The sequence below is a fragment of the Jaculus jaculus genome, chromosome 16 (assembly GCF_020740685.1).
Source record: "Jaculus jaculus isolate mJacJac1 chromosome 16, mJacJac1.mat.Y.cur, whole genome shotgun sequence".
Lineage (NCBI taxonomy): Eukaryota > Metazoa > Chordata > Mammalia > Rodentia > Dipodidae > Jaculus > Jaculus jaculus.
The window spans coordinates 16147515-16160910 of NC_059117.1; the positions used below are offsets into that span (position 1 = coordinate 16147515).

At 41.3% G+C, this 13396-nt stretch overlaps 1 protein-coding gene across 5 annotated transcripts in view; it reads right to left on the reverse strand.

Moving 5' to 3' along the window:
• Positions 1-13396, reverse strand: part of Bbs9 (Bardet-Biedl syndrome 9) — a 370311-nt gene that overhangs the window by 222504 nt on the left and 134411 nt on the right. For all 5 annotated transcript variants that reach the window (XM_045135893.1, XM_045135892.1, XM_045135896.1 and 2 more), the window contains one exon: positions 3995-4090. In XM_045135893.1, coding sequence (XP_044991828.1) covers positions 3995-4090 — 96 coding nt within the window. The remainder of the gene's footprint in view (positions 1-3994; positions 4091-13396) is intronic.

The following is a 13396-nucleotide window of genomic DNA, read 5'->3' on the forward strand; positions in this document are numbered from 1 at the left end:
GCCAGCTACAAAAACTACAACTACAGGACATGTGTGTGTGTGTGTGTTGTATAATGGTAGGAATCAAGCCCAGGATCTCACAAATATAAGGCAAGCACTCTAGTGTTGAGTCATGCTGCAAAATTGCAATTTTTAAAATTTATTTTCAAGGAGACAGAGAAAATGAATGGATGGGCCAGCACTTCCAACTACTGCAAATGAACTCCAGATGCATACACCACTTTGTGCATCTGGCTTTTACATAGGTAATGGGATTTTTTTTTTTTTAAGTTCTTTGTGGATTCTAGATATTAGGCCTCTGTCAATGAAATGGCAGGTGAAGATTATATCTCATTCTGTGCTATAATCTGCTGGCTCTGTTTATGGTATATTTGTCTGTACAAAAGTTTTTCAGTTTTATGAAATCCCACTGGTTGAATGATTGTTTAATTTCCTGTGGTATTGTTCAAGAAGTCTTTTCCCATTCCTATATCAAGGAGAGTTCCCCCTTTTTCTTCTTCCTTCCAGGCAATTAAAAGTTTCAGGTTTTACACAGAGGTCTTTAATCTATTTGGAGTTGATTTTTATGCATGGTAAGAGGAGTGGGTCTAGTTTCATTCTTCTACACGTGGTTATTCAATTTGTCCAACACCATTTGTTGAAGATGCTGTCTTTTTTCCAGTGTACATTGTTGATTCCTTTGTCAAAGATCAAGTAACTGTAGTTGCTTGAACTAAGGCCTGGGCCTCAATTCTGTTCCATTGGCATATTTGTCTGTTTTTATGCTAGTATCATGCTATTATTGTTACTATGGCTTTGTAGCATAGCTTTAGATGAGGTATGATGATATTTTCAAAGATATTTCTTTTGCTGGTCAAACAACAATAAATGGATAGTGGAGACCCGGCTCAAGAGATTTCAGAAGGAAGCAAGGCTCTATCATAAACTGGGCAGTTTGTGTGATATTCAGGCAAAGAATATGGGTTCATTCTACCTGTGTCCTGAGAATTTGAATGGTGTTGAATTTAAATTGAGGGCTGGAGAGATGGTTTAATGGTTAAGGCACTTGCCTGCAAAGCCTAAGGGCCTATGTTTGATTCTCCCACATAAGCCAGATGCACAAAGGTGAGGCAAGTGCAAGCTTGCAAATGTCCACTAGGTGTTGCAAGTGTCTGGAGCGCAATTGTAGTGGCTGAGGCCCTGGTGCACCAATTCATTCTTGGTGAAGAGTTGAAGGCCACACCGGATTACAGAGCAGATTCCAGATCAGTCAGGGCTAAAGTGAGACCCTGCCTTAAAGAAAAATAAAGGTTATGGGCTACTTCATTTGGCAGAGTAAATTTCTAGATAGCACAACATTCGATTCATGGCAGGGTTATTTCTCATATGTTACTCAGATCTACAGTGAAAACTAGCAAAATGGTACAAAATATGCAGAGTTTTAGAGAAAAGGTTTGTGAGCCACTCTGAAGTTTCAGGCAAGGAGACTGATCCTGGCAAAGCACCTGTGATTCTTAAAGAGGCTAGCTTAATTAAACAGAAAACTTACTTTCTCACTGGAACAATAGAAAAGGTACCCCAAGGGCAAGACCCCACCCATGAAGACTCTTAACTTTGGAGAATGCAAATTCACTTGAAGAAAGCTAGAATGCAGAATGCTGCATCTGGGATTACCTGCTCAGAGACAACTGCCTAAGAAGCCTTTCCAAAGATTCAGCATCCAAAGCTGCTCTGGTCCAAGAAGGCCAGGCTTCATCCTGAGTTAGCAGCAGAAATTGTCCACATTGTTCACAAGGAATTGGTTTTGTAGAAACGAAAGATGCTATACTGAGGGGTGTCATGATGTCTCACTCCATGCTTTCAGAGAACTGCTAGGTCCTGGCATGGTGAGGCAGGGTTGAATTCCCTGCAAGGAACGCCTGAAGGGCCCTTGTTAGGGTTAGCATAACAAGGGCTGTGAAGGTTAAGCTGAAATTGCAAGGTGACTTCAGGACCTTGGGGACCCCAGGACCTTGGGAGGTCTACTAAGAAACACAATAGCCTTGGAGTAGAGCTGGCCCAAGAGAGGGTGTATGTGCACTACAGTCAGCAGAGCTGGAAGAGAAGGGCAACTCAAACCCTTTGGAGTCCAGAGAGTTCTGTCATGTGCCCCAACACCAGACATGTTCTGTCATGTGCCCCAACACCAGACAAGATTTGGTGTTTCCCTTGCTAGGCTTAGATACTGCTTTGGTCCAGTTTTTACCTCCAATGCCCCCATTCCTCTCTGTCAGCATATGAGTATTTGCTCTGTGACATAATGTGTTAGAAATGTATAGCATGTGTTTTGATTTTATGGGGCTCACAGTTAGTAAGACTTTCCTGAATCTCAGAAGCAGCTTTGCACTTTAGATATCTGAAGTGTTGGCACTGTTAAAAGCTATGGGGACTTTTGAAGTTGGACAGAATGCATTTTGCATCAAGAGATGTCCATAAGACTACCAAGGGCAGAAAGGAAATGCTGCGGTATGAATGAAAAATGTCTCCTGTAGGCTCGTGTGTTTGAACACAGGATCCTCAGCTGGTGGTGCTCTTTGAAAAGCTTCTAGAAACCTTAGAAGGTGGATCCTTGCTGGAGGAAGTGGATCACTGGAGGTAAGACTTGAGGTTTCACAGCCCATGCCCACTTTCTGCTCACCCTCTGTTTCTTGGGTGCAGATGCCATGTAACCGGCAGGCCTCGTGCCTGCTTCTATATCTTCACCTTGACAGAATGTATCATCTTGAGACTGCTGGCCAGAATTAAACCTTTCCTTCCTTAAGCTGCGTCTTGTCAGGTATTTGCTCGCAGCAAACAGCAATATCACTGATACAGCCTGGTAAGACACACCTGAAATGCCAGCAGTCTAGAAGCTAAGGCAGGAGAGTTCAAGGCCAGCATGGGCTACCTAGTGGGACTCTATCTCAGAAGACTTCTGAGATGGCTCAAATGTCTAACACCTTTACTTGCAAAGCCTGCTGGTGTGGGTGCAATTCCCCAGTACCCTCATAAAGCGCCCCCCCAATTTTCTCATCCTCCCAAATATATAAATATTTAAATATATACACATGTAAAGAAAATTAATTATAGTGTTTTATTTTATTTTATTTATTTATTTGAGAGCGACAGACACAGAGAGAAAGACAGATAGAGGGAGAGAGAGAGAATGGGCGCGCCAGGGCTTCCAGCCTCTGCGAACGAACTCCAGACGCGGGTAACGTGGGACCTAGGGAACCGAGCCTCGAACCAGGGTCCTTAGGCTTCACAGGCAAGCGCTTAACCCCTAAGCCATCTCTCCAGCCCAATTATAGTGTTTTTAATAAAGCTCTAAAACCTAGTTCGCTGAGTTAACAGCAGAAATTGTCAGCATTGTTCACAAGGAATTGGTTTTATAGAAATGAAAGATGCTAGGGGCTGAAGAGATGGCTTAGCAGTTAAGACACTTGCCTGAGAAGCCGAAGGACCCAGATTTGATTCCTCAGGACTCACATAAGCCAGATTCACAAGGTGGGGCGTGTGTGGAGTTTGTTTGCAATGGCTATAGGCCCTGGCGCTCCCATTGTCTCTGTCTCTCTCTCTCCCTCTTTCTGTCCCTCTTTCTCAAGTAAAAGGGAAGAAAAGGAGGGAGGGAGGGAGGGAGGGAGGGAGGGAGGGAGGGAGGGAGGGAGGAAGGAAGGGAGGGAGGGAGGAAGGAAGGGAGGGAGGGTGCTAGACTGAGGGGGTCATGGTGTCATACTCCATGGTGTATCTTTAAACCATATTTCCATTTCTTAACTATTTCTTTCAAAACTTCTTCCCATCCTAAACCAATTTTATATGACTAATAACACATAATCCAAACTTTGTAAGTTTTGCACCGTATACACTTAATACAATGGCTCTTGCTTTTTGATACTTATATAAACAGTGTCTCCACACTCTGCCAGAGTCTGTGATATGACACAGCACCTTCAGTGGAATATTTCAATAGCAACCATAATAGCATGCTTTTACTTACGAGAGGTTTTTGAAGCAAGAAGAGTGATCCGGGAACCTCCTAAGAACCGAAAACCCAAAATATTGACCTGATCATCGTCGGACTGACTGGCAAAGCCTATGAAGAAAAGAAAAAATCATCTATGCAATCACAAAGTAAGCACCTCATAAGTACAATAGGAATGTTCATCGAATGGTTTTTATGATATTAATATCTAAAGTCCATATATAACCTACAATATATTAACCATGATTTTCAAAGTAATTTCTTGTAGCTGAAATTTCTCTCCCACAGTAACATTCTGGAACGTGTCATTTCCTTTCTTCTAATGGTTGGTTCTGGGTCTGAGACAACATGCATATGATAAATCTGGGAAAGGATGCCACACTAGAAAGCAAGGGAGCTGGTGGTGATTGGGAGGGCTCTAGAAGGACATGAGAGCCCAGTTAAACACCAGACATGGTGGTACATGCCTCTAATCCCTCTAGAGGCTGAGGCAGAGAGAACTTGAACTTAAGGCTAACCTGTGCTATGGAGAGCCTGGACTACAGAGAGACTATGCCCAAAAGAAAAAAAAAAAAAGAAAGAAAGAAATGAGAGAAACAGATAGATAGGCTATCACTGGCTACAAACAAAAATATATGAGTGTCAAAACAAATAATAATTTCAGTAAAACATAAAATTTTTAAAAGTACTTGTTTATAAAGATATTAAAAATAAAAGTTACTGTTGTAGGATCCCAAGGAAACAGTCCTATTTATTTTAACCCATTTATTTAAATATAGCTGCACTTCAAATCATAATGGGAAAAAGCACACATATAAGGAACCTGGAAAAAACAAGCAATACTCAAATACTAGTTAACACAAGAGAGCACAGGTAGAACCAGAACCACAAAACAAAAAAAAATGGCAAACATAAATACACACCTTTCAATAATATCTCTTAATATCAATGACCTCAATGCCCCAACGAAAAGACATAGGTTTGCAGACTGGGTTAAAAAGCAGGATCCTACAATTTGTTGTCTACAAGAAACTCACCTTTCTACAAAGGATAGACATTATCTTAGGGTGAAAGGTTGGAAGACGGTATTTCCAGCAAATGGGCCTAGAAAACAAGCAGGGGTTGCTATCCTAATATCTGACAAGGTAGACTTCAGTCCAACGTTAGTCAAGAAAGATAAGGAAGGTCACTTTATATTGATTAAGGGCACACTCTAACAGGAGGACATTACAATCCTAAACATATATGCACCTAACATGGGGGCTCCCAAATTCATCAAACAAACACTATTAGAACTAAGGTCACAGATAACACCAAACACAGTGGTGGTGGGTGACTTTAATACTCCATTCTCATCAATTGACAGGTCATCCTGGGAAAAAATAAGAAGAGAGGCACCTGAACTAAATGAGGTCATAGAAGGAATGGACCTAAAAGATATATACAGAACATTTCATCCAAAGGCTGAAGAATATACATTCTTTTCAGCAGCACATGGAACATTCTCTGAAATAGACCATATATTAGGACACAAAGCAAATCTTAACAAATTCAGGAAAATTGAAGTAATTCCTTGCATTCTATCTGACCACAATGGAATTAAACTACAAATCAGTAGCAAGAAAGGCTATAGAGCATACATAAAATCATGGAAACTAAACAATACACTACTAAATGATGAATGGGTCAATGAAGAAATCAAAAAGGAAATCAAAAACTTTATAGAGTCAAATGATAATGAGAACACAACATACCAAAATCTCTGGGACACAATGAAGGCAGTTCTAAGACGTAAATTTATAGCCTTAAGTGCCTATATTAAGAAACTAGAAAGGTTGCAAGTAAACGACCTAATGCTTTGCCTTAAAGCCTTGGAAAAAGAAGAACAAGGCAAACCAAAAATCAGTAGACGGGAAGAAATAATAAAGATTAGGGCAGAAATTAATGAAATAGAAACAAAAAAAACAATCCAAAGAATTAATGAAACAAAGAGTTGGTTGTTTGAAAGGATAAACAAGATTGATAAACCCTTAGCAAATCTGACCAAAAGAAAGAGAGAAGAGACACAAATTAATAAAATCAGAGATGAAAAAGGTAACATCACAACAGATGCCAGAGAAATTCAAAAAATCATAGGGACATACTATAAAAGCATATACTCCACAAAGTATGAAAATCTGAAAGAAATGGATGATTTCTTTGATTTTTATGACCTACATAAATTAAATCAAGATGAGATTAATCACTTAAATAGACCTATAACAAGCATGGAGATCTGAACAGTTATCAATAATCTCCCAACTAAAAAAAGCCTAGGCCCAGATGGATTCACTGCTGAATTTTACCAGACCTTCAAGGAAGAGCTAACACCATTGCTTCTTAAGCTCTTCCAGGAAATATAAAAAGAAGGAATTCAACCAAACTCCTTCAATGAAGCCAGCATCACCATGATACCAAAACCAGGCAAAGATAGAACAAAAAAGAAAATTTACAAATCAATATCCCTCATAAACATAGATGCAAAAATTCTCAACAAAATATTGGCAAACAGAATACAAGAATATATCAAAAACATCATTGACCCTGACCAAGGAGGCTTTATCCCAGAGATGCAGGGATGGTTTAATATACGCAAATCTATAAATGTAATACATTATATAAATGGGTTGAAGGACAAAAATCACATGATCATCTCATTAGACGCAGAGAAAGTATTCGACAAAATCCAACATCCCTTCATGATAAAAGTCCTACAGAGATTGGGAATAAAAGGAACATATCTCAATATAATAAAGGCTATTTATGACAAGCCTACAGCCAACATATTATTAAATGGGGAAAAACTGAAAGCTTTTCCACTAAAATCAGGAACAAAACAAGGGTTCCACTGTCCCCACTTTTATTTAATATAGTTCTGGAAGTCTTAGCCATAGCAATAAAGCAAGAGACACATATAAAAGGGATACAAATTGGAAAGGAAGAGATCAAGTTATTGTTATTTGCAGATGACATGATTCTATACATAAAGGACAGTAAAGACTCTATTAGCAAACTGTTAGAGCTGATCAAAACCTACAGCAATGTAGCAGGATACAAAAAAAAATACACAGAAATCAGTAGCCTTCCTATATGCTAACAACAAACACACAGAGGATTAAATCGGAGAATCACTCCCATTCACAATTGCATCAAAAAAAGATAAATAAATAAAGTACCTTGGAATAAACCTAACCAAGGAAGTAAAGGATCTCTACAATGAGAACTTTAAAACACTCAAGCGAGAAATTGCAGAAGACACTAGAAAGTGGAGAAACATCCCTTGTTCCTGGATTGGAAGAATCAATATTGTGAAAATGGCAATCTTACCTAAAGCAATCTACACATTTAATGCAATCCCTATCAAAATTCCAAAGGCATTCTTCATAGAAATAGAAAAAAACAATCCAAAAATGCATTTGGAATCACAAAAAACCTCGAATATCTAAAATAATACTGGGCAACTAAAATAAGGCTGGTGGTATCACCATACCTGATTTTAACCTATACTACAGAGCCATAGTTAACAAAAACAGCGTGGTACTGGTATAAAAACAGACATGTATATCAGTGGAACAGAATAGAGGACCCAGATGTAAGCCCAAGTAGCTATAGCCACCTGATATTCGATAAAAATGCCAAAAATACTCATTGGAGAAAAGACAGCCTCTTCAGCAAATGGTGTTGAGAAAACTGGATATATATCTGTAGAAGGATGAAAATAGATTCTTCTCTTTCTCCATGCACAAGAATGCACAAGTCCAAATGGGTTAAAGACCTTAACATCAGACCGGAAACTCTGAAACTGCTAAAGAAAAAGTAGGGGAAACCCTTCAACATATTGGTCTTGGCAAAGACTTTCTGAATACAACCCCAACTGCTCACGCAATAAAACCACAGATTAATCACTGGGACCTCATGAAATTACAAAGATTTTGTACTGCAAAGGATACAGTGAAAAAAGCAAAGAGGAAACCTACAGAATGGGAAAAAATCTTCACCAGCTATATATCTGATAGAGGATTAATATCTAGGATATACAAAGAACTCAAAAAGTTAAATAATAAGGAATCAAGCCAATCAAAAAATGGGCTATGGAGCTAAATAGAGCATTGTCAAAGGAAGAAATACGAATGGCATATAAGCATCTAAAAACATGTTCTACATCACTAGTCATCAGGGAAATGCAGATTAAAACTACATTGAGATTCTATCTTACTCCTGTCAGATTGGCTACCACCATGAAAACAAGTGATCATAAATTTTGGCGGGGATATAGAAAAAGAGCAACCCTTCTACACTGCTGGTGGGAATGCAATCTGGTCCAGCCATTGTGGAAATCAGTGTGGAGCTAAAACAGCTAAAGACAGATCTACCGTATGACCCAGCTAGAGCACTCCTAGACATATATCCTAAGGACTCATCTCATTTCCTTAGAAGTACCTGCTCAACCATGTTTATTGCTGCTCAATTTATAATAGCTAAGAAATGGAACCAGCCTAGATGTCCCTCAACTGATGTGTGGATAACGAAGATGTGGCACATTTATACAATGGAGTTCTACTCAGCGGTAAAGAAAAATGAAGTTATGAAATTTGCAGAAAAATGGATGGATCTGGAAAGGATTATACTAAGTGAGGTAATCCAGACCCAGAAAGCCAAGCGCCACATGTTCTCCCTCATATGTGGATCCTAGCTACAGATGATTGGGCTTTTGCGTGAGAAGAAAAATACTTAGTAGCAGAGGCCAGTTAGTTAAAAAGGAGATATAAAGGGAAGAGAAAGGAAGGGAGGAGGGTACTTAATAGGCTGGTATTGTATATATGTAAGTACAATGATTGAGATGGGGAGATAATATGATGGAGAATGGAATTTCAAAGGGGAAAGTGTGGGGGGGAGGGTATTACCATGGGATATTTTTTATAATCATGGAAAATGTTAATAAAAATTGTGAAAAACAAATTAAAAAAAGAAACTAAAAGGCACTTTCAAGAATGGAAGTGGGGGCTGGAGAGATGGCTTAGCAGTTAAGTGCTTGCCTGTGAAGCCTAAGGACCCCAGTTCGAGGATCGGTTCCCCAGGTCTCACGTTAGCCAGATGCACAAGGGGGCGCACGCGTCTGGAGTTCGTTTGCAGTGGCTGGAAGCCCTGGTGCGCCCATTCTCTCTCTCCCTCTATCTGTCTTTCTCTCTGTGTCTGTCGCTCTCAAATAAATAAATAAAAAATTAAAAAAAAAAAAAAAAAGAATGGAAGTGGGCTAGAGAGTGGGGAAAGGGCCCTGGGTCATAAGCCTCAAGATCCTTTGCAGGTCGTTCACATAGCACCAGCCTTCCCAGGGTTTGTATACAGTGGGCTTTTCTCGGGCATGCTCTGTTGCCAGTATCCCAGGAGAGGAAGGAGTTCTAGCCTTCTGCTAACAGGGACGGCTCTCATATATTAATCCTGATGCTTCTCTCGCCACATCCCTCTTCTCTTACCACAACTTGATGACCTGGGAAACCTTTGCTCTCTTCTGTGTTTCCCAAATCAACCAGCCCTGGCCTTCTTCCCAGAAGACTGGTGCAAGGGCTTTCCCAGGAGCTGGGCTGCAATGGAACCTGGTTGTCCAGCCTTTACCAAGATCGCCACAGCCTCCTCATTTATCTGATCCTTTCCTTCCCATCCTGCTCCACTACAAACAAACACCTATTTTGCCTAACACGTCGATGTGGACATTTTACTCCATATTTCACACTGATGTTCTTGCTGGGTCGCACACCAAAGTCTTCCTTTCAGCCGACTAGGCCCCAGGCTGTCTATTGTCACTCTGATATCCGTCCTCCATCTCTGCACACAAGTTCAGCCACATCGTCTCATTCGGCCTTCCTCTTGCCCTTTCAAGCCCTGGCAGGCTGTTTTCTTGGCAGAAATGCCTCTCTACCACATGTTTTCACAGAGTACAATCTCATTGCAGCCAGATTAATTTTCTGGTCTTCCCAGCAGCTAAGAATGGGTAGACTCCCTGTTGCCCTTCTCCCTCAAACCTTCTGCCAAATTCCTCTCGAATCTTATTGATTTTTGCCTGATAATTATCTGAAAATGTGACCATTCCCTATTATCATGTCTACTCACCAGATCATTGGGTCTTTTCCAGTTCACTCAAGCTATCCTCCCTTCTCAAACGTACTCACACCACTCCCTTGCTTAAAATGTTTTATTTTTATTTTTATTTATTTATTTGCAAGGAGAGAGAGTGGGGGGAAGGGGAACAGGTACATCAGGGTCTCTTGCAAACAAACTCCAGAGACACCTGGACCACTTTGTGCATCTGGTGTGGGTACTGGGGAACGGAACCCAGGCTGTCAGGCTTTGTAAGCAAGGACCTTTAACGCTGAGCCTTCTCTCTAGCCCCCACTCCCTTGCCTAAAACTCTTCAGGCAACTAATAACTTTGTCCCTGCAGGTCGGAAGAGGCGCATTTCTATGCATCAGGTGCAGAGTGTGTGTCTTAGGAACCCCCCACCCCCGTCCCCCTGTCAGCCTAGACTCTTGCTCTGAGCTCCTGTAGGGCCAGCTCGGCCCAGGAGGTATGATCCCGCCTCTGGCACCACACTGTCCCAGCCTTGGCTCAGCTCCTTATTATCTGGGTGCCCTTGGGCAAAATTTCAAATTCACTGTGTTCATTTCATCATATATACAGGTCTTGCATGAGTCATATGACCATTAGATTTCAAAATCCTCCTTAAGGATATTCAGAGCAGTGTCAAGGATAGAGCACATATTATGTCTTAGCCATTGTGTTCGTCACATCCATTTTAACTCTTGGGATAAATCTGTTTTGTTCACTTCTATTGCCTACAATAATAGCACATGACACATAGTAGGGGGCTGTTAAATATATATTACAAAATTTCCAGAAAAAAATCATAATAGGATTATATTCCAATAGCGCCAATGTAAACAGAAAATATCACTATGTCAAAAAATCATCTAGAGGGGCTGAAGAGATGGCTTAGCGGTGAAGGCACTTGCCTGCAAAGCCAAAGGATCCTGCTTGACTCTCCAAGACCCACGTAAGCCAGATGCACAAGGGGGTGCATGCATCTTGAGTTCATTTGCAGTGGCATACCCATTCTGTCTCTCTTGCTCTCACTGTCTCTCTCTGCCTTCTTCTGTCTCTCAAATAAATAAATAAAATACATATTTTTTTTAAAGAAAGCATTTAGACATGTCAGGTGGTACACACCTTTACTCACTGATGCCCAAATAGGCAAGAACACAGCATCTGACAATCCCCAGTCAGTGAAAAGATCAAAATTCAAAGTAGTTCCTACTGAACACAGATCACTTTTGCACCGTCATAAAGTCAAAACTTCATAGGTGCCCAGTTGCCTCACAAGCAGGGCACGTCCCTCCCTGACTACTATCAGTGTGGAGGTGGAGGAGGTGCCGATGCCCTTACAGCCCTGGGCCTCACAGCCAAGGCCCTCTGGACACGTTTACACCTTCCATGCCACGGCCACTGCATGGCACCACCTTCCAGACACCAGGCCACTGTGAGTGGGCTTAAAACCCAGACCTGGTGCTAAGAGGCATCCTCTTAGCTATGATTTCTCTGATGGATCAACACACACACACACACACACGAGGCCATTGAAAGCAAATACTTCCAATCCCTGGCCATCAGCAAGAATACCCACAAAGTGGACACTTGAGAACAATAGCCGTCCTAGCCAACACCAACCTCTACTAACAGAACTCCACAGGGGAGACACGGTTATCCTTACCAGAGCCTTACCACTACACATCACTCAGCCAGCACCCTTGTATTCTGCCACAGGGGAGGCCTTGCCCCACCAAAACCAGCACATCAAGCCACAAAAGCAAACTGTTCAAGTAACATGAAACATGGAAGGGGAGCTGTGAAGATGGTTCAGAGGATAAGCGCAATGATCATACAAGCATGAGGGCCTAAAAGAGCCTAAGACACCCTGAGCTCAATCGCCAACAGCAAATAAAAAGCTGGGCATGGCCACATCCACATGTAACCCCAGCCTTGTGTGGGGAAGGGGGTGTAGAGACTGGATGTGATAATTTCTGGACTTCTCTTTGTAGGAATATATTACTATGGTTTGGGATCCCTAAAAGGGGATCTGGGCACAGTTTCAATCAATTCTTGAGAGCTTAATTTTTCTTGGGGGTTGTTATTGTTATATAGCAAAAGACAATTATGATGACTGGAGCCCTGGGTTGGCAAATTAAAAACAGATGACTCAGAAGGTATCATGGTAATGGAAAGAAATGACCATAGTGCTCAGTACTGCAATATCTCTATCATACCTTCCAAGGCTCAGGGTCTAATGAAGAAGAGGTGGTGGAAAGAATGTAAGAGCCAAAGGAAGGGCAGGACTCCATACAACATGCTCCCTCCAGACACAAAATGGCCTGGACATCCATGGCCTCACAGTGCCTGACACCACCTGCATAAGACCATCATAAGAGGAGGAAAAGATCATGACATCAAAAGTAAAAGAGAGACTGATTGAGATGGGGAGGGGGTATGATGGAGAATGGAGTTTCAAAGGGAAAGTAGGGGGAGGGAGGGTATTACCATGGAGTATTTTTTATAATCATGGAAGTTGTTAATAAAAAATAATAATAATAATAATAAACATTTAACAGATTCTGTCCTGATAAGAGAAGACAAATTAACATGTGCAAGCTTTAAGAAAACTGCCATAAACTCCATTTCAGTGCTCACCACACAGGTCATGGTTACCATGTGTGGAGGAGCTATGAAAGACCCACCTTGCTGCTGCCAGTCAAGTGAGTGAAGTCAACTGGAATATCGTAAAAAGACAAAATGCTACATCTAGTTAAATGGGGTGGGGGAGTGTTTGCTTATTTTAGCAGCAAACCCAAAGGACCCAAGTTCAATTCCCCAGGATCCATGTAAGCCAGATGCAAAAGGTGGAACATGCGTCTAGAGTTCATTTGCAGTGGCCGAAGACCCTGGCATGACCATTATCTCTCTTTATCTGCCTCTCTTTCCCACCCCCCCCCTCAAATAAATAAAATTTTTAAAAAATTAAAGGGGCCATTTCTCAGATTTCTCCTTTAATTCCATCCCATCACTAAGAAAGCTAATCAATGTACCACATGAGAACCTTGGTTACCAATGATGTTTTCTTTACCCAGTCAAGTCTCAGTTTTACTAAGCTGCTCAGAAACAGCCTGAGAACTGGAGCAAGTTGCCCCTCATGAGTTACCCAAATGCACCCTGTGATAGGCAAGCCAGAAATAAGAAATCCTTCCAAACAACCAGAGCCAGGGGCTCTTCCTGCTGCTGGGGACATCTGAGCCACAAAGAATAATGCAGAGACTCCTTTACACAGCATAAGGA